Source organism: Raphanus sativus, chromosome 5 (assembly GCF_000801105.2).
Source record: "Raphanus sativus cultivar WK10039 chromosome 5, ASM80110v3, whole genome shotgun sequence".
Taxonomy (NCBI): domain Eukaryota; kingdom Viridiplantae; phylum Streptophyta; class Magnoliopsida; order Brassicales; family Brassicaceae; genus Raphanus; species Raphanus sativus.
Window position 1 is genome coordinate 22,898,573 of NC_079515.1, and position 21,962 is coordinate 22,920,534.

The 21,962-nt window shown below is 36.8% G+C and overlaps 3 protein-coding genes across 3 annotated transcripts; 1 reads left to right on the top strand and 2 right to left on the bottom strand.

Annotated features, from left to right (window-relative positions):
- Nucleotides 1-6,792: 6,792 nt before the first annotated feature.
- LOC130512833 (uncharacterized) lies at nucleotides 6,793-8,151 on the bottom strand. Its single transcript, XM_057011229.1, has 4 exons — nucleotides 8,026-8,151; nucleotides 7,851-7,950; nucleotides 7,359-7,748; nucleotides 6,793-7,294 (listed from the first exon to the last, which is right to left on the bottom strand). The coding sequence occupies exons 2-4, from the start codon at nucleotides 7,941-7,943 to the stop codon at nucleotides 6,998-7,000; spliced, it is 780 nt and encodes a 259-aa protein (XP_056867209.1). The 5' UTR covers nucleotides 7,944-7,950; nucleotides 8,026-8,151; the 3' UTR covers nucleotides 6,793-6,997.
- Nucleotides 8,152-11,831: 3,680 nt separating this feature from the next.
- LOC108861967 (receptor-like protein kinase 7) lies at nucleotides 11,832-15,205 on the top strand. The gene is made up of 2 exons (XM_018635968.2): nucleotides 11,832-14,560; nucleotides 14,636-15,205. The coding sequence occupies exons 1-2, from the start codon at nucleotides 12,010-12,012 to the stop codon at nucleotides 15,001-15,003; spliced, it is 2,919 nt and encodes a 972-aa protein (XP_018491470.1). The 5' UTR covers nucleotides 11,832-12,009; the 3' UTR covers nucleotides 15,004-15,205.
- Nucleotides 15,206-16,026: 821 nt separating this feature from the next.
- On the bottom strand, nucleotides 16,027-20,869 carry LOC108805195 (uncharacterized). Its single transcript, XM_018577168.2, has 15 exons — nucleotides 20,583-20,869; nucleotides 20,021-20,300; nucleotides 19,844-19,929; nucleotides 19,513-19,667; nucleotides 19,067-19,320; nucleotides 18,903-18,957; nucleotides 18,499-18,735; nucleotides 18,263-18,393; nucleotides 17,985-18,168; nucleotides 17,840-17,899; nucleotides 17,506-17,757; nucleotides 17,078-17,336; nucleotides 16,797-17,002; nucleotides 16,653-16,703; nucleotides 16,027-16,541 (listed from the first exon to the last, which is right to left on the bottom strand). The coding sequence occupies exons 2-15, from the start codon at nucleotides 20,191-20,193 to the stop codon at nucleotides 16,239-16,241; spliced, it is 2,406 nt and encodes an 801-aa protein (XP_018432670.1). The 5' UTR covers nucleotides 20,194-20,300; nucleotides 20,583-20,869; the 3' UTR covers nucleotides 16,027-16,238.
- Between the last annotated feature and the right edge of the window lie 1,093 nt (nucleotides 20,870-21,962).

A 21,962-nucleotide genomic window follows, 5' to 3' on the forward strand; every position in this document is an offset into this window, starting at 1 on the left:
AAACATTGAATTGCTTTAGGCAAACGACTCCTCTCTACTCATCTATTCGATGATCGGCTCTTTTAGCACCTATCTTACTTAAGAGCAAGCTAGTTATCATTGTAATTATACTTTGGCCGTAATCAGAGTACTAGACCTTAACCGCACAGATATTTATTTTTTATTTTTATTTCTTTTACTTTGTATTTAGTGATGCATTTGTCGAAGTTTGTTGCATTACATTGAGCTATTTTTTTTTGCGGTAACTAACATTTTATCGTAGTCATATAAACAAATCAAACATCGGAAAAATCCATATGTTTGGATATTTCTTTTTACTTTTTTATAAATAAATATTTGTTTGTATAAATGATAATATGTATTTTAAAATTTACTCGTTTAAATAATTAGTTAATATGACATTTTTAAATATAATAATTTTATAGTTTATGTTAAGTAATTTTATTATATCTTGTAAATCATCAATTGTATCATCCATATTTTATAATATGATCTATATATCTGCACAAATAAATTTTATATTTTTATGAATTAAAGTTTTATGATAATGTATAATAAAAATATTGTATATACTATTTAAAATATATGGTGCTATATATTTTATAACTTTCAACATTTGAAAATATATTTATATATTAATCTATATATCATATAAATTATTCATTTTATATGAATTTTACTTTAGTTATTAATAATAAATAATAAAATATAATTATATAGAATTTAAAACAATATTGTTCATTAACTATTTAAAGTTAGGTTTATTAATTATTTTCAAACATACATATAATAAAATAGGAGGAATACTAAATCTAAATCTAGGTTTATTAATTATTGTTGCCATGATTTTAGTTAGAATTTGATTTTGGAAATACATTAATTAAACGTAAAAAACAAATAATCCTAAAAAAAAGTTAATTAATAATTTTAATGGCATAACTTTATAAATAAATTAAAAAACTAAGGAATATTTTATTTTAATACTTCTCTTTAATAATATAGATTAGACCGTTTTATATTATGCTTCCCTAGTTACATGATCACTTATAGTCACAAGAACTCCATCATGGCAAATAATACAACAATATAAAAGGTTTTTCCATACGGATTTTCAAAGATTTGAAATACGTGTTTTTGTTTGCACTCGCTGGTGTCTACTGGCGTGGAATCAATTATTAATTGTCTCCACCTAATCAGAATATGACAAAACGAATTTCATTTTCCTACTCGGCTATACATATATTAACAAAAATATATAAATTATTTTCATGTTTATTGTTCTATGTCGGATAAAGAAGAGTCCACCGAAAAAGAGAGTCCGCAAAGACAATCGATATATAGCAATAATGGAACCGAAGAATTTAATTGAATTTATTGAAAGATTATTGGTTAAAATGCATTGAAATTTGGTAATTTCTAAAAACAATGCATGATTAATGTATTTTTTAATATGTGTGAAAACTCCAAAACATACATCTTTAAAAAACAGAGGGAATATGTCTTAAACTCATTAGTTATACTCCCTTCATTCGAATCATTCGACAAAGAATTCATTCCGTTTCACAAAAATATCACTTAAATACTTTTTACACATGTTAAGAAATTGGTTGAAATGCTTTATATTGTCATTAATATAATCTCCAATACCATTTTAAATAAATAATTTTATTTATAAAATCAATATATTTTGCAATTATATTGAGCTGAAAGTAAATGTAAATTGCATTAGAATTGTAATTTATACAACAAGAAAAAAACGCTAAATTAACACTTAAATGAAACAAAGAAAATATTGTCTAGATATATTTATTGCACTATTAGACCAAAAAAATATATATTGCACTATCTAATCTATTCACACTTATAAAATTGTTTTAGGATCTAACCGGTTCACACGCAGCGGTTATGAAAGTTTGTAGATGTGCATGATTTGGTTTCTAACGTTAGTAAGCAGTTTGTATTTTAGATATATCTATTAAAGATTGCTATATTTGCGTAATATTTATGATTGGTTGACTATGAAATATTGTATTGATTTAATAAAACTTACCAATATTAATACATTATAACATTATAAAAATATTTAAAACATAATATTATGATTAAGATATAATAATTATTAATAAAAGATAAGTAATAATAATATTTATTTATTATTTAATTTAGATGAAAGTTATGATTTTAACAAAGTTTGTCTTGAAAATTTATATATGAAGTTTTGAAAGATATTTTGTTTCGTTTATATATGTATATATTAGTGTTTAAAAATTATAGTTAATATTTTTATTTAAAATTTTAATAAACAAATTATGATGTATTAGTGAATTTAAATTAAAATATATAATATATATGTATTTATAATATTTCAATTTTTAAATTTTAATTTATTTTTAAAAATATAATTTTTAATATTTATTTATTTATCTCAACTGCATTTGATGATCTAAAACGTTTGTTGTGATTGTTTTAGAACACTAATAAACCATACCAGTCGCAAAAGCTATGTTTGTGGGTGGTAGTAAAAAAACTAATCGACCTTTAACTTTATTTGTTATTAAGGGTTAAACCAAGCTAAAAACTAAAAGTTACTATAAAATTTGCATTTTAGAATAAAAATACTAACTTGCTTTAAGTTGAGAGTCTTGGGACATATAACTACTTCCTAATTAACTTTTGAAAAGGTTAAAGGTATGTGGTTGCCACTCGTGTGCCACAAGAAGCATGCAACCAGCGCATGTTTACGGTGATGCCTTAACACCTTTAACTGAAGTGTATATTATACATATAGCAATGTAGTTTTACATCTTATCAATACATACTTCGGACGTGCATTAAAAAAATTTACACAGAACCCAAATACTGTTTATGTAGTATGAAAATAAAGAAATTTGACTGAAAATCATTGCTACATACTTTTATATTTAGAACGTTTCTTTTTGGAGAAATTCAAAAAAAACTATGTTTGATCCAATAATAATTCTAACCTGAGTGACTTAACACTACAAGAAAACACGCCGATATCGAGGGGCTTTTTCCTCGGTATTTCGTCGGAATACGCGTATTCCGACGAAATACCGAGGAAAATGTCCCTCGAAAAAAACTCGTCGAAATTTCATTTTCCGTCGAAATTTCTTCGAAATTTTGTGACGAAATTTCGAGGAAACATATTTCCGAGGAAATTTAGAGGACTGTCCTTCGTCGAAGAGGTCCTCGGAATATATCGAGGAACAATTCTCTCGGTATATACCGAGGGAAAAGACCTACGAAAATTTTCGAGGAACCTGTTCCTCGGAAAATTCCGACGAAAAGTGTTCCTCGAAAATTTTCGAGGAAAGCGGTTCGTCGAAATTTTCCGAGGGACAGGTTCCTCGAAAATTTTCGAGGGCTGCTTTCCTCGAAAATTTTCGAGGAACCATCCCTCGGAATATACCGAGGAACGCTTCCCTCGGTATATACCGAGGACATCTGTTCCTCGGAATATTCCGAAAATTAAATTTTTTTAAAAAAATATTTTTTTAAAAAATAATATTTTTAAAATTTAAATTCGTAAATATAAAATTAAAATTTAAATTAAAAACATATTATTTAAAATTCAAAGTCATACAAACGAAAAGAAAACATTTAGAGTTTTTGAAATAAATTAAACTACGGGGTTTGGAATTCCGGGTCTGGCATGTTCGGGAAGTCGACGTTGGCGTTCGGGTTCATGCTCCTCATCATCGCCATCATTTGCTCGTTCAACTTCCTCTGTGCCTCCCAGCCCGCCTCTTGACTCGCCACCATGGACTCCAGCGCAGATATGCGAGCATCCTTGTCCCTCATCTGGCTCAGAAGGACTTCTTGATCAACATAGGACGGTGGTGGTGCAGAAGCAGACGGAACCGAGGGAGACCGACGAGCCAAACCGAACAAACGGCCCTTCTTCTTTGGAACCGACTGAAAAAGAAAGTGTAAATTTAAATAATATAAAAATTTAAATAATATAAAAAAAGATTGAACTTTAAAAAATGAACTTACCGCTTCAACGATTTGGTTGATCCGAACCCGAGGCAAGCCGGTCGATCCCGTCGAATCGTCATCCTCGGTTTGAAGCTGAGACACTTCCTGTTCAATCTGACTGTCGATGAGGGTGACCACATCCCTCACAACACCATCATCAATCTCGCCGGTCTTCTTGTTGGTATACGCCGTCTTTATTAGGCGGAGATGATCAACCGGCTCCCCCTCATTTTCTTGCGCCTTGGAAAAAACATAAATTAAACAAACATTAGTAATTAAAAGAAATGCACAAAAAAATATTAGAATCTTAAATAATATAATAAAAACCGACAAGCTTACCAAGCGATCTCCCAGACTGGCTAAAGACTGAGCACCCAAGTTATGGACGTACATGCCCTTCCCCTTACGGTCGCTCTTGCGGTTGGTGGAGTTGGTGGAAGAAGTTGCTCTGACTTCGTTCTTACTCCAATGCTCACTCAACTCCCGCCAGACCGTCGGGTCCATCAACTTTGGAACCTTTAAAAAAAAATTGTTAAATAAATAAAAAAATATTTTAAAAAATAAAAAAATTGTATCATAAATAAAAACGAACCTTGTTTATTTCCCACTTCTTCTTCCACGAGTGCATCTGCTTCCCATAGTTGTCCATAACTTTATGGACGAAGTGGTAATAGATAAACAACGTATCATCGACATTCCAGTTGAATTGTTGCTGAAAATAAAACACAATTAGTAGAAAATTAATATTAAAGATGAAAAAAATAAGTAAAAAATAAGTAAAAATAGAAAACTTACCGCAAACTGTTGAAACCACATATGCTGCTTCTCGAGAGGGAAGTCGGTGAAAGTCGGATGTCCTTTGTCGAGGGACGAGTACATCATACTGTTGATCCATCCGCTGATCCCGTTCCCGGATCGGTCAAACCTAATAAAAAGAATTAATTATTTTAGAATTAAATATTTTAAATGAATCAAATTTTAATGAAAAAAAAATAGGTTTAATTACCATGTCTGACCCTGTCCACGTGGATACTGAGTGAGATATGGAAGATGGTCACGACCCGGCTGTCGAACAAACTCCGCAACTCTCAGAAGTGCCGGATGAGCAGGAGCAGGAGCATGAGCAGGAGCAGGAGTGGGTGCCACACCGGGAGCGGGAGGAGAATGAGAGGGAAATGGAGAAGGAGATGTCTAGTAGGAGCTGTACGGCGATGCGGAACCCGAAATGGAGCCGCTCCCCGAACCACCACGACCACGACGCTGTCGAGAGGGGGTATGTTCCTCTTGAGACCTTTATATAAATAAATTTTATTTAATATATACAATTATTTATTTAATTTGTTAATATATTAAAATTGTTTAATAATTACAAAAAATAGTTTTGATATATTAAAAATAGATTTAATATATAAAATAGTTTTAAATATTAAAAATAGTTTAATAATTACAAAAAATAGTTTTAATATATTAAAAATAGTTTTAATATATTAAAAATAGTTTAATAATAAAAAAATAGTTTTAATATATAAAAATAGTTTTAATATATAAAAATAGTTTTAATATATAAAAATAGTTTTTAAAATCAAAAAACGTTTTAAAAATAAAAAAACGTTTTAAAAATCAAAAAACGTTTTAAAAATTCAAAAAATAGTTTTAAAAATCCAAAAAACGTTTTTAAAAATAAAAAAAACGTTTTAAAAATCAAAAAAACGTTTTAAAAATTCAAAAAATAGTTTTAAAATAAAAAAAAACGTTTTAAAAAATCAAAAAAACGTTTTAAAAAATCAAAAACACAAAATAAATCAAAAAAAAAATATACCAACAATCCAAACAACAATCCAAACATGCAAATCCTAAATATTCCATTCAATCCTAGAATTTTCTATCTAACAATCTAAATTTCGAGATCTATAAAGAGAGGAAGAGAAGAGATATGAACTTACATGGGAAGAGAGGAGAGGAAGAGAGGAGAGGAAGGAGGCCGAGAGGAAGAGAGGAGAGGAGAGGAGAGGAGATCCGTCGAGGAAGAGAGAAGAGAGGAGAGGAGAAGGAGAGGAGCCGCGAGGAAGAGAGAGGAGAGGAGAAGGAGGCGGTGAGGAAGAGAGGAAAATCGAGAAGGAGAGAAATGGGGAAGAAAAGAATGAAAACCTAATTTATGAGGGGTCCGACGGACAGGGTCCGTCGAAATTTCCTCGAAATTTTTTAACATGGTCGTCGAAATTTCCTCGAAATTCTCTTGTTCGCGGCTAGGGTTTCCTGGTTAATGAAAAACAGTCCGAGGAAATCATTCCTCGAAATTTCCTCACAATATTGTGAGGAAATTTCGAGGAAATAGGGTTTGGGGTTTTGAAAACATCGATTTTTTTCCCTATGTCATTTCTTATACGAATGTAATTCATAATAATGAGGTTTCTTTGTATAGATGATCATAAATAATGAAATAACACAATTACAAAAATTATTGTAAGTATTTCCTTTAACGTTTATTAAAACGTATAAGTGTTTATCTTATGTTGCGTGTGGTTTTCGTCTCAATCCGCAAAACATTGTTTTCGGGTTAAAACCCTAAAGTTGGACTTTATAATCTGGCTAAGACACTTAATGAAGGTTATATACGTGTTATTCAATCCGCAAAACGTTGTTTTCGGTTTAAAACCCCCTGTTCCTCGAAATTCCGTCGAAATATTGTGAGGGAATTTCGAGGAACTACCAAAAATTGGCTAGGTCCTCGAAATTCCCTCGAAATATTTCGACGGAATTTCGAGGAACACCAAAAAATTTCGAAGGTATTTCGACGAAAAAAGGTGTTTTAAATCAAACCCCTAAAATTATCTTGGTCGTCGAAATTTCCTCGGAATATTTCGAGGAAATTTCGAGGATCTAGGTAATTTTTATCAAACCCCTAAACCGTTAAGGGTAATTCCGAGGAAATTTCGAGGAAACCCTAACTTCCCTCGAAATTTCCTCGATTAGTAAAAAAAAAAAAAAAAAAAAAAAACTACTCTGATTCCGACTCATCATCAGCAGATGAATCTGAATCTGGATCTTGGTGAAACTCTCCAATAACTGGTTCATCCTGTGCGTGAACGACGGCTTCCTCTGCGAAGTCGGTGAAATCTACTACAAGGCCAACTCCTGCTACATCTTCTTCTGCACTTAAGTTACTGGATGTGATTGGTTGTAGTGGGTCTTCCAGCTCAGAACTCCCCTGAACTCGGCCTCTCGGGTTGAGTCTGGTAACAGTAACCCATGGATCATCTCTGTTCCTTATCCGGGGGTACTTGATATAACAAACCTGTAACATTTTAAAATTTTTTAGTACAAGTTTAAATTATTACACATGATGACCAATAACTTACCTGATCGGCCTGAGAAGCAAGAATGAAAGGATCATAATATTGCAGCTTTCGTCTCGAATTAACTGATGTAACACCAAATGCATCTGTTCTCACACCTCGATCTGGAGTGATGTCGTGCCAATCACAATAGAAAACAGTACAGCGCAATCCAAGCAGGCCTAAATACTTGATTTCCAAAATCTCATGTATGTGTCCGTAGTATACATCATCTCCCGATGCAGAACAAACGCCAGCATCATAGGTCGTACGCGAACGTTTCGTCTTTTCAGTTGTGAATGCATATCCTCGAGTACAAAATCTCGGATATGACTTCACAACATAGTTTGGTCCAACCACCATCTCGCGTATCCAATCGTCAAATGTTTCACCTCTGGCCAAACCAGCAGACACCTATTAATAGCACATATATATGAGTATAAATATGTGATAAATATTTTTTAAATTTCTATAAATATGTGATAAATGATTTTTTAATTTGTTTAAGGCACTCACATAAGTAAACATCCATCCAGCAAATTCTTTTTGCTTCATTTCTTCTAGTTCTGCCTCTGTAGCGTATCTATATTCGAACCGCTTTTCTGCCATGAAAATCCTGTGAAGACAAAAAATGTAATTAATTAAGATATAAATGTTAATTTGTTAAAATTTTGTAAGATAATAAACTTACCTCTCATATTGAAGAACATCTTCGCAGTTGGTGAGCAAATATGTTTGCAAATGACTGCGCTCCTGCTCAGTAAGTCGACGGTCCTTTGATTTTCCGCTAAGTCGTCCAACATCTGTGAAAATGTCAGGAACCGTAACATGGTATGTTGCCCGTTCGCCTCTATCATCATGCCGTGCAGGTCTTCTGTTTTTGGTCTGAACTTCTGCTGGAAAGTAGTACTCAGCAAAGTTTGAAATTTCTTCATTGATCATCTGTGCGACTATAGAACCTTCCACCCTACTTAGATTTTTCACCATCTTCTTCAAATGAAACATATACCGCTCATACAGATACATCCATCTATACTGCACAGGACCACCAAGTTCCAATTCTCTTGCCAGGTGAATAACAAGATGCTCCATAACATCAAAAAATGAGGGAGGAAATATCTTCTCAAGGTTGCACTGAATCACGGCTATGTTAGTCTTCAGATTTTCAATACCTTCAAGAGTCACTGATCTGGCGCATAAATCGCGGAAGAAAGCACTTATCCCTGCTATTGCTTCATGAACATTTCGTGGTAATAGTTCCTTGAAAGCAAACGGAAGTAAGCGCTGCATCAACACATGACAATCGTGACTTTTTAAACCAATAAACTTTCCTTCCTTTCTGTCGATACAGTTACGCAAATTAGATGCATAACCGTCTGGAAACTCCACATCGTTTGAAATCCAATCGAAGAACGCATTTTTTCCCTCTGCATCAAGTCGGTATATGGGAAAAGGAGCCCTACCATTCCCATCAACATGAAGTTCTGAACGATCACATATATCAACTAAATCCAGTCTTGACTTCAAATTATCCTTTGTTTTACCTTGAACGTTAAGGATCGTGTTCATGAGGTTGTCAAAAAAGTTCTTCTCAATATGCATGACATCTAAATTATGCCTTAGCAAATGATCCTCCCAGTATGGCAGATCCCAGAATATACTTTTTTTGTGCCAGTTATGTAGGTTTCCAACAGCATCTACCGGAAAACGCGCATGTCCACCGATGTCTGGCGTCCTTTCTGCACCAAAATCTCTTAGTTGTGTCTTCAAACTTTGCCCACTAATTTCCGCAGGTGGACTGTCAAACACCTTCTTGTTCTTAGTAAACAAATTCCTACTCCTACGATATGGATGATCAGGTGGTAGGAATCTCCTGTGACAGTCAAACCAACACGTTTTCCTTCCGTGTTTTAGTTGGAAAGCATCAGTGTTATCTTGACAATATGGACATGATAGCCTTCCATGCGTTGTCCATCCAGATAACATACCATATGCTGGAAAATCACTTATTGTCCACATTAGTACTGCCCGCATTTGAAAGTTTTCTTTACACGAAATATCGTATGTTTCAGCACCTTGAGCCCATAGTTGTTGCAACTCATATATTAGTGGCTGAAGAAACACATCAAGTGATCTCTTAGGATGCTCTGGTCCGGGAACGAGAATGGAGAGAAACAAAAACTCTCGTCGCAAGCATAAGTTTGGGGGTAAGTTGTATGGTGTAACAATGACTGGCCATAGAGAATATTGTCTTCCACTCTTCCCATACGGGCTGAAACCATCAGTACATAATCCAAGGTAGACATTTCTTCTCTCATACGCAAAGTCGGGATACTTTGATTGGAAATGTTTCCACGCTTTTGCATCTGAAGGATGTCTAATCTCACCATCTGTTGAGTGCTCCGCATGCCATCTCATTCGTTGCGCTGTGCGTTCTGAAAGATACAACCTCTGCAACCTTTCCGTCAAAGGCAAATACCACATCCTTTTATATGGCACTGGAACTCTTCCACTAGTATCTTTATAACGAGGCTTCCCACAAAATTTGCATGTAGTCCGCTGATCATCCGCCCTCCAATAAATCATGCAGTTATCGCTGCATACATCTATTACCTGATAAGATAAACCAACCCCAGCTACGAGTTTTTGAACCTCGTAGTATGAACCTGGAGCTACATTATCCTCAGGTAGAATACCTTTAACAAAATTAGCTATCGCATCCACACAGTCTTCAGCCAAGTTATAATCTGTTTTAATGCCCATCAGTCTCATAGCAGATGATAAAGCTGAATGACCATCTCTGCAACCTTCGTACAATGGTTGCTTTCCAGCATCCAACATTTCATAAAATCTCCTAGCTTCTGCATTGGGTAAATCTTCCCTTCTAAAATGATCATTTATCATCTGCTCAGTACCTACACCATAATCTACATCCGTCCTAATTGGTTCTTCTAATCTAACCGCCGGCTGAGGTTCGCTAGTACTACCAAGTTCATAATCAGTTTCCCCATGATGATACCAAATTTTGTAACTTCGTGTAAACCCACTCAATAATAGATGAGTCCAAACATCCCACTCTTTAATAACTTTTCTATTTTTACAATTAGAGCAAGGACATCTTAACTTACCTGTTTCTGCTTCCGGTTGTTTGCGAGCTACCCTCATGAACTCGATTATACCTTGATTGTATTCTTCCGTAAGCAATCTCGTGTCCGGATCCAAATGAGGTCGATCCATCCAAGAACGAAAATAATTTGAAGAAGACATATTTTTTTGGAATCAAATTCGTGAGACTAGGAGAGAAGAAGAAAAGAAATGGAGTGAATGAACAGGAAGAGGGGTGGCTGTATTTATAGATGAAATCCTCCCGGCATACTGAGGAAATATCGAGGAAATTTCGAGGGAAACAGACATTTCCTCGAAATTTCCTCGAAATTGTTTAAATCCCCCAACGGCTCTCCCAACGGCTCTCTAACGGCTACAAGATGTCGTCGAAATATTAGAAATATCCGTCGATTTTTTCCGACGACCCTGGTTTCCTCGGTATCCCCTCGAAAATTACAGAGGAAGTTGGTGTTCCTCGAAATTTCCTCAAAAAATAGTGAGAAAATTTCGAGGAAACCCCATTTTTTGGTTTCCTCGGTATTTCCTCGATATTCTGTCCGAAATTTCCGAGGAATTCATTTTCCCTCGGTATTTCCCTCAGAATCTGCGTGTTTTCTTGTAGTGACGTGATTTCCAAAATATGTGACTATGTGAGTACACAGTTATAACTTGTGTTAGTCTATAAGACCAGTAAAAATATCTTGCAAGCTTCTAGATTATCGAAAATGCTAGGGGACAATTCAAGTTAGTATACGAAACGAATTTCAAAATGAATGTAATTTTGGTTTCTTATGGGTTGTTTCTATTTAAGTTTTATTAGTACTTATATATATTTGTATATTATATACAGTTTTTTGGGATATAATATTTTTAATTTGGTTTTGTTCACTTGATGTTACTTTAACGTGAAAAAACTGCTGCATAAAAATTGGTATCCATTTACACAACATAATGTTCATGTTTGTGATCAAGATTTTTTTTTTTAAATAAACTACAATCTAATAATGCTTTCTTGGTCAATACTCTATTAAGTAGATATGGTCCTACTCCTGTGGACATGGATTCAATTTTGTATATACATTTCTTCAATATATTAAATTTCTCTTTCAATTTCATTATTTTTAAGGAGGGTCAAAGAAAACTAAGCAAAATATACTACATAACAAATTTAAAAGTATCAATCAAAATGCTCCTATATTTCCACACAATTGCTGTATAATCAGAAAATAAAATAGTAATAGATGGCTATCAAGGGTCCCGCTTCGTAAACTCGTATTGTCATTCCAAGTAGGAAATAGCAATAGTTTAATCGAAGTTATTTAGATCAGCAGCACCATATAAAATAATGAATGTCATTATTAATAAAATATACAAAAGGGAAGAAGAGATAAAAGATATAAAAAAATTCACAAGATAAGCCAAATTTGAATATTTAATGGTTAGCAGCAGATAACAACTTTGCTTCAAAGCGGCAACGCATTTTCTCGCGCCACCTCTCTCTCTCTCTCTCCAGTCCGATGTGAAAAAAAACAACGCTTCCTTCCACCTTGACGCCAAAACACACAACGACATGTCTCCGTCGTCTCGTAACTTTGGATTCTTCTTCTTCTTCTCCCTCGTGGTCTCTCTCTTCTCCATCGTTTCCTCCTCCGACCTCCAAGTCCTACTCAACATCAAATCATCTCTCCTCGACTCAAACCCCGGCGTTTTAGATTCGTGGAGCTCCTCCGGCGCCGGCGGTCCCTGTACCTTCTCCGGAGTAACCTGCAACTCCAACGGTTCCGTTACGGAGATCGACCTCTCTCGTCGAGGCCTATCAGGAAAATTCCCGTTCGCTTCTCTCTGCGACCTCATGTCGCTCGAGAAGCTCTCTCTCGGATTCAACTCACTCTCGGGCCCCGTCCCGAGGGATATGAACAACTGCACGAAGCTCAAGTACTTGGACCTCGGCAACAACTTCTTCTCCGGCCCTTTCCCCGAGCTCTCCTCTCTGAGTCAGTTACAGTACCTCTACCTCAACAACAGCGCTTTCTCCGGCGCGTTTCCGTGGAAATCTCTTCAAAACGCGAAAGAGCTCGTCGTTTTGAGCCTCGGTGACAATCCCTTCGATGCGACGCCGTTTCCGGAAGAGATCGTTTCTATGACGAAGCTGACGTGGATTTACTTGTCTAACTGCAGCATCACGGGGGAAATCCCTCCGAAGATCGGAGACTTGACGGAGCTTCGGAGCTTGGAGATCTCCGACAGCTTTCTCACCGGCGTTATTCCGCCGGAGATCGTGAAGCTCAACAAACTCTGGCGGTTAGAGGTTTACAACAACAACTTAACCGGGAAGTTTCCTCCCGGTTTCGGAGCCTTGACGAATCTCACTTACTTGGACACGTCGACGAACAGTCTCGAGGGAGATTTATCTGAGCTCAGATCTCTAACCAATTTAATTTCGTTACAGCTTTTCGAAAACCGGTTAACCGGTGAGATTCCACCCGAGTTCGGCGAGTTTAAATTTCTAGTCAACCTCTCTCTGTACACGAACAAGCTAACCGGTCCGATCCCTCAAGGACTCGGTTCGCTAGCCGATTTTGATTTCATCGACGCGTCGGAGAATCAGCTAACCGGACCGATCCCTCCGGATATGTGTAAACGAGGGAAGATGAAAGCTGTCCTTCTGTTACAAAACAAACTAACCGGATCTATACCGGAGACGTACGCTAACTGTTTGACTCTGGAACGGTTTAGAGTTAGCAATAACTCGTTAACCGGAACAGTTCCGGTTAGACTCTGGGGGTTGCCGAAGGTGGAGATTATTGACTTAGCCATGAACAACTTCGAAGGTCCGGTCACGGGAGAGATCAAGAACGCGAAGACGCTCGGGACGTTGAATCTAGCGTTCAACAAGTTCTCTGATGAGCTGCCTGACGAGATAGGTGACGTGGAGGCTCTGACTAAAGTCGAGATTAATGATAACCGGTTCTCAGGGGAGATACCGAGCTCTATCGGGAAGCTGAAGGGGCTTAGTAGTTTAATGATGCAGAGTAACGGCTTCTCCGGTTCCATACCGGACTCTATCGGAAAGTGTTCGGCGCTCAGCGATCTCAACATGGCTGAAAACTCGCTGTCGGGAGAGATCCCGCATACGCTTGGATCTCTTCCGACGCTCAACGCTTTGAATCTTTCTGACAACAAGCTTTCCGGGAGAATCCCGGATAGCTTGTCGTCTCTGAGGCTTAGCCTTCTTGATCTGTCAAACAACAGATTATCAGGCCGTGTCCCGTTGAGCTTGTCTTCGTATAACGGTAGCTTCAACGGTAACCCTGGACTCTGCAGCACGACGATCAAGTCGCTTAACCGGTGCATTAACTCTACAGGATCGGGTCGTGTCACGCGCATCTTTGTGACGTGTATAGTTCTCGGTTCACTGATCTTGCTAGCTTCTCTTGTGTGTTTCTTGTACCTCAAGAAAAGCGAGAAGAAGGAAATGAGAACGCTGAGACACGAGTCTTGGAGTATAAAGTCGTTCAGGAAGATGAGTTTCACCGAAGACGATATCATAGACTCGATCAAAGAAGAGAATTTAATCGGTAGAGGAGGTTGTGGAGATGTGTACAGAGTAGTACTCGGTGATGGTAAAGAACTCGCTGTGAAACACATTCGAAGCAGTAGTAGCACTGAGAAGAGCTTCAGCAGCACGATGCCTATCCTCAGTGAGAAGGAAGGAAGGTCTAAAGAGTTTGAGACTGAGGTGCAGACACTAAGCTCGATACGACACTTAAACGTGGTGAAACTCTATTGTAGCATCACGAGCGATGACTCGAGCTTGCTTGTGTACGAGTACATGCCTAATGGGAGCCTGTACGACATGCTTCACACGTGCAAGAAGTCGAATCTTGGTTGGGAAACACGGTATGATATTGCGCTTGGTGCGTCTAAAGGGCTTGAGTACTTGCATCATGGATACGAGAGGCCGGTGATTCACCGTGATGTTAAATCAAGTAACATATTACTAGATGAGTCTTTCAAGCCTAGGATTGCTGATTTTGGTCTTGCCAAGATTCTTCAGGCGAATAATGGCGGTCTAGATTCGACTCATGTCGTTGCAGGAACATATGGTTACATAGCTCCAGGTAAATTAAAATTCTTATTAACCAGCTTTGTTATTTGATGTTACATTTTTTTTAACATCGAAGTTGTGGTTGCAGAGTATGGTTACTCGTCGAAAGTGAATGAGAAATGCGATGTGTATAGCTTTGGAGTTGTGTTAATGGAGCTAGTCACGGGGAAGAAACCGATAGAAGCAGAGTATGGAGAGAGCAAAGACATTGTGAATTGGGTTAGTAACAATCTGAAGAGTAAAGAGAGTGTTATGGAGATTGTGGACAAGAAGATAGGAGAGATGTATAGAGAAGATGCAATCAAGATTCTGAGAGTTGCAATACTCTGTACCGCAAGACAGCCTGGACTAAGGCCGACGATGAGGAGCGTGGTTCATATGATAGAGGACGCTGAACCGTGTAGGTTGATGGGTATTGTGATCAGTAAAGAGAGTGATGTGAAGATCAAAAGTTGATGATTGGGTATGCTTTTGGTAAACTATGAAACTTGTAGAGAAGACTTCATCTAAATTTGGTAACACGTAAGAGTTTAGATAGAGAATGTGATTCTAGTCCTGGTGGTTATGAAATCTCAGAGTCTCTCATGTAAACTAGTTCTTGTAATTGTAGAATCTTGGTATGAGGTTTTCGACTTACTTGATGAAAGTCAACACTCAACAGTCGGCTTCTTTTTGTTTGGCTAGATGCAACTAGGCTAAAAGAAATGCATATTAGGCTGATAAAATAATGACTACAGACACTACAAGCAATCAGTTTGTTATGACTTCTCAAAACAAAGCCAAATCCAATTTGAATTCTTGTGATGAAATGACAAATTATTATCGTATAGCGCCACCGTCCCCTATAGTTTATAATAGTCAAATGTATTATTGTACGTGTGATCAAAACTTGTAGTTGCCAACTTTGACTAGCAAAAATAAAAAGGAATTTAAAGAAAATTGGAGGTTTCATATTTCTCCACTATGGACAATAATGTTTTGTATCCAGCGATAAACCTCTTTTCTTTTTTGTAAGGGGGTGTGAGTGTGACATATAAGCATTAGTATTTTAAGAAATATTTTACATTAGAGAGAAGAAATAACGTAGTCTAAAAAGTAGTGTTCACATGTGAATTTTGCATAATACTACCCGTAATAGAACAACCTTGATACAGACAAACATCATAACTGCATTAGTTAGAAACTAATTGGACATACCTAATACATTGCCACAAGATTAAACTTACTAACTAACAAATTTAAAAGCTGTCTCCCCATCATCTTTTTGTTCCCTTGTTTTGCAATTCAATCCAAAGAATGCATCATCATATAAGCCAATATTTAATAACAAACTCAAAATTGTAGTCACATGATGCAACTACTGTAGTGAAACACTAAAAAAGCATACTCAACTCATTAGAGAGTTTGTGGTGGACCAAAAGTCCACTACATGGCCTAGCTTTATGAGTGGTTCAACTTGATATCTGTAAACCAATCGAAAGCGTCACAACAATCATTAACATTAACGATCCAAAGAGATTCTAGAAGCTAAAAAGTAAACACCATACAGAGCCCAGAGTTGTGGTTAACATACAATATTACAGCTTCTGCTGCAACCAAAGAGTTAAACTACAAATATACAACAGTTTTGTATCATTCTCAGATTCTCTATCTAAAAAAAAGAGAAGAATTCTCAGTAACCAAGATTTTTGTCAGCGGAATAGATCTTGGAATGACCACATTATGAATCTTGCAAAGATATCAGACTCCAAGAACTCGATGTGAGCAGCTCTACCAATGAACGAGTTGAGGTTACGACCGTATAAGGTCGTGTCGAAGTTGACGTCGCAGCGCATGAACACTCTCTGGTGGTGAGGAGTTTCCGGGGATGGCCCACGTATTTGGTCCATACAGCTATTAAGCATCTCCAAGAAAGCGACTCCTCTTTTTGAGTTGTCGAATGAAGCTGGTTGGCATGATTCGATCCTAGCTGAGTGATATGGAACATACCCATCCTATGACAACATAAAAGATAAGTGCAACTAGCATCAAATCTAGCAAGACATTTGATGTATCTTATGATCCAGACATCCTTATTGCACTGGTTACTATTATGTTAAAAGTACCTGAGGCGAAGACAGGAGAATTATGTTTTTGAAACCGTCCAGAGTCTTTTGCTGCAAAGAATGTAAAAATTGAGATTAGAACCAGAGAATGTAACTATATAAATGGTACCAAATCTTGATGAAAATGCTAAGATGTTTCTCTACCTTGCAGAGCTTGTAAAAGAAAGTATTCTGGAGATCAGGATCATCTGTGAGCGTGAGCTGATGAATAACCTGAGTACTCTTTAACTTCTTCAGGAGCCAAAGTCCAGAGTTAAACAATGAATTTGAGCTGTATAGATAACCCAAGTGTGGACCCGAAAGCGATATGTATGTATATAGATACTTCTTGTATGGGTCCATCAAACTATCTGCAACAAAGTGACAAGGATAAACACAAAACAGAAAGAAATGTTTTCAAGAGAATTATTATCGAGATTCTTAACCTGCTAGTGCAGTTCGGATGATGACATTGCCGATTGAATGTCCAACAAAACTCAGCTTAACCTTTTTCAAGCGCCCGTATTTCGAATGTTTATCCATTTTCCTCTTGAAGAAAGAAACAACTTCCTGCGCAAGCCTCTGCCCCATTTCCCTGAAATCTCCATGTGTTTTGTCCTCGTTTGCCTCGGACATGAGAAACTCTATCTTTGGATCAATCAGGAGCCACTGGTTCCGGATAAGCCTTAGGTCTAAGTGATGTCCCTGTAGTAGTTAACAGAAATCTATCATGTAAATGAATAACAAACTGAAAATATACAAAAGAAAGTGGTAACTGCAAAAATTAAAAGAGGAAAAAATAAATTGAACAATATGATGGACATTACAACAATAAAGACAATGATTATTCACTAAAGTTTTAAATGATACTTGCCTGGAAACCATGGACAAAAACAACAATCTTCAGCTCACGTCCACTATTCTGTGAGTTATTATGTTTTCTTGTCCCACTTTCGTCATCATCATGCCCATTAAGTAAGCTAGAATCGATTTTATCAACATGTCTCATGTACGAGTTTTCACTAAAAGTACGCCTTGGTGCATTCCAGACACGTTCGATTATAACAATAGGAACTCGCATTAGATCACCAAATATATGCATGTCTTGTACCGTCCGGTTGTTAATCTGCACCATTGGTTGTTCACAGATGAATTATTACCATTTCTAAATCCAACAGGTAACTTATAAAACACGAAAGAAAACAAACCCGCATTTGTGCAATACTTCGACGGTGAAGTTCAGCGCGAGTGGCTGCAACTTGCGAAGGCTGCATAAGAGTAAACATTGGATGAATAAAGCCAAGCTTGCATTCTGATGAAAGCATGAAAACTGACACTGTAACTATAACTCACATCATTCAGCTTCAACGCACTTGTGGCTCTTTTGTGCGAACTATGGTTTGAAGTATCATCCACTCCACTTATAAAATGATGTGGCATTTCAACCTTGGAGTATACCATCCATATTGACCATTCAGCTCTTCGATCTTTTGTCCAGATATCTCGAAGATGTTCCAAGATTTTTGTGTTATTATCCCTGAAAGGGACAAATACGACCAATGATTAGATATACAGTATATATAAACAACCTGCAAGGCTTTATTTGACTATGGAAGTCGAAGGGAAATTACCGATGAAATGTCAGAAAGGTATTCCAAAGATAATGGAGCTGGGTGCCCAGTAAGTGGAATGTGCGAGACAGATGATCCTTTGAGAAGTTATGAAGCCAGTCATCGCTTTCTAAATCAAGTGAGGCATTCAACTGCTGTGCCAAAAATGGAAGAAACATGTTCATATTCCAGAAGATAGTGAAAAGAACAGAAAAACAATAGATAAAGGGCAATCTGTTGCAAAATAAAGCAAGGACCTCAAGATTGTTTTGTTGCTTGCCTTGTCCTGAACCTTCAGCATCAACAGATTTTCCCGTTGAAGCAGAGTCAGATATGAGAGTTTTGTCCATACTGGATACAAACTCAGATAAGTCGATTGTTTGGTCAATTGCCTTGCTAAGTTTTTGCATTTCTTCGAGCAAAGTGTCACGAGCTCCAAGTAAGGCTTTGACAAATGACACCAGCTTGTCAGCAGGAGCTATCTGAGCAAAGGCCTAGTGAGTTACAAAAGAATCAATAAAAATATTGTCAGATTCTCGACAAAGAGAGTTAACACTACAAAACGGGTTTATCAATAAAGTTCTTGTCAAATCTTGAAACTTTGTTCAATCAAATAAGAGTTTGGCCATGATGATAGGATAGTGTAAGAAAGCGCACATACTTTCTTGGAAGACTGAGAATTGCCGCTGCCTAAATTTTTACCATTACTCGCATCACTGCACAAAACATACTTGATATATTAACTGAATGAGATACAGAAAGCTCAGCAGAATTAGAACTCAACAATGGCGAATTATGCGGAATCCAAATGTAAGTGTGGCATACCTTGACAAAACTGCAGGCCGTTTGTAAGAAGCGGATTTCATGACACTGACGTGAACGCTTACATCGATAAGAACGGCGTGAAAGGTGTCAAAGTGGACCGGACAGTAAGAATGAACGCCTGAGAGCGCTTTAGGAGGAATACGAAAATCATGCACTGCAGCAGGACAATCATCTGAATGAGTGAGTGATATATTCTCCGCAATTGGAGAATATAAAAGCTCAAACCTCAGTATAACAGCAGATGTAGCTGGCCCCTGCATCATTTCGCAACTAGTCATTTACTATACTTGTCTTCTAGGCCAACCAACTGGATTATTATTATCATTTATTGGTGCTAACTATGATGAACAAAAAGCAGCAGCTAGAATAACCTTCGATGCTAAGGCAACACAATTGTTTATATTAGAAGAAACCTAGGCGAGAAAGAAAAGAATAAAGAATGGTACCTCATATCTTTGCAGTGGCATAGTAAAAGAGACCATCATGCACAGACGAACATCCTGCCTAGCATATTTGATGCGGAAGGGCTGCGTTAAGAAACTATTATCTTTATCATCTATCTTCCAAACTCCAGAAGAGTCGTTTGAGCTTGAATCAAGAGCTGTGACGACAAAAGGTATATTGATTCTTACTTACTATGTAAATTTTACTAGAGAAAACCCTCAAAATACACGGAAATAGGATAACTATAAATTCAGGAAACACTCTTGGCATAATAGGATAATATTTGGCTTGAATTACACGAACATGGAAAGGTGATGGAGAAGAGTACACTACCTTCATACAGAACAACTCGTGAAGGAATCCCACGGGAGTTGTTATCACCATCCTCCCATCTCATGCTGATTTTTATTTGGTACCATCTAAGAGAGAGCAAAAAGAATCTAAGATTAAGACACACAGAATGTGAAAAATAAAAGAGCAAAGTTTTGATTAAAAAATAAATAAAAATACCCTTGCTGGAAAAGATCAAGGTTATGGAACCTATGGATATAAACAGCGATTTCTTGAACAGTGTCGACCATGAGAACAGGCTTAACACTGGCTACGTAAGGATGAGCATCAAGAGTCTTGGTTTGCCTACTTCGTTGGCTGAGTTCAATTAACCATCCAAGACGCTTTAACATATGGGATGAAGGAACTCACATCACCCTCTTGTTACAACTTTGGATGATTGGTTTTTGAGGATGAAATTCAAAATCTCATTCCTCTAGATAAATGCGGAAACCAGCAGCTGCAGATAAAAGCAAAAACACACACACACACCAAGTCTGTGATTGATTCCATTAACAGCTTAGCAAAACTAGAGCTACTTAAAAAAAAGTCGTCTCCTTCACCAAATTAGGTCAAAAAAGCTAAAATCCCAATCTGAGCCGAAGAGTTGCAAAATAATAAAATTCATGATGAAACTTCGAAAAGCGAAAACTGCATTCCCTCAAAATACGAAAACAAGGCGGGAGATAGAGACTCGTAACTTGAAGAAGATGACAAAAGATAAAACAGGAGCTACATTTACCTCGAAATGGAAGAGAATAATGTCAATGGCAGAGCAGAGCAGAGCAAAGAGGGGGGCTTCGAAACCAAGATCTGATGATTGAACCCAGATTTGCTAGGGTTTTCTGTTTTCAGGACGACCTTAGGTAGGAGCAGAGAAGAAGAAAAACAAACAAATGATGATATTGGTAGGGAACAAACAAACAAAAAAAGATATCGAGAGACTCAAAAGCGATTTTTGAAAAAAGTTTTTACTCAGATTTTTATTACTTTTGTCGGGTAAAAAAAGATGAACGAATGAATGTTCATGCGACAACACTATTTCCTATGTGTTTTTGATATTTTGGCTCTATCTCGAAGGGATCTCGGTCGGAAAATAATTTCTTTTTTTTTTGCGCCAAATCTGACGTTGGACTTTTGTATAATGGATCCGGGATGTGCTAATAACAGACCCGGTTTATTTTGGTAGTTTATAAGGCCCGTGTAAGAGTTTATAAGGCCCAAAACGACACAGCCTATTAGTTGAACCTTGACCGTTGATCGAATTGAATTCGTTTCGAAGAAAATGAGGAGGGAACTGAAAAATAATGAGACACTGGAACAAAGTTGGACCTAGCAAAGTAGCAAACAGTGTATAACATGGGCGGGCACATTATTATTAATTAACAAAATTTAGCTGTTATAGTTGGTTTTCAACCAAATGTGCATTTGGCAATGTGAAGCTTAAACAATGTGTTCCAAAATTTTCAATAAAGCTAATGAAAATTTAAGTTTTTGTATGTGGGCACTTGCCTCACCTAGTCATCACCTAGGTCCGCCCCTAACCGGAATTATACGTTTAGCTTTCAAAATTCATTAGAATAAGCTCTAATCTCAAGCTTGTATTTTACTTGTGCGATTCTTTCTTCCTTTTTTTCTTTCAATCCGTTACAAAAATTATCATCCGGATCGAATAAGATAAGGATAAAAAGAATGAGACACTGAAATTATACGTTTAGCTTTCATAATTCATTAGAATAAGCTTTAATCTCCAGGCTTTTTTGATCTCTCTGTATACTTGTTCGTTTCTTCTTTATGTCAATATGTTGCAATAAAATAACAGCCGGATCGAATAAAATAAGAACGAACGAGAGAGTACGAGACTTTATACATCAGCCGTTTCCAAGTTTCCACACATGGCCCCAAGCAAATATCCTATGATCAACACTAAGAGACATCAAGACCCTCTCTCTCGTCTTCATCTAGATGCTTTAACGCACTATAAGATATCAAATACATAATTAACCACATATTCTTCAACCACCAAGAAAAGCGAAACGATATTAGATTTGATTTCGTTTTAGTCGCTAAAAAGAACGAATATCGACTTTATCTTCTCCTTTTTTTGTTCTCCGTTGATTAA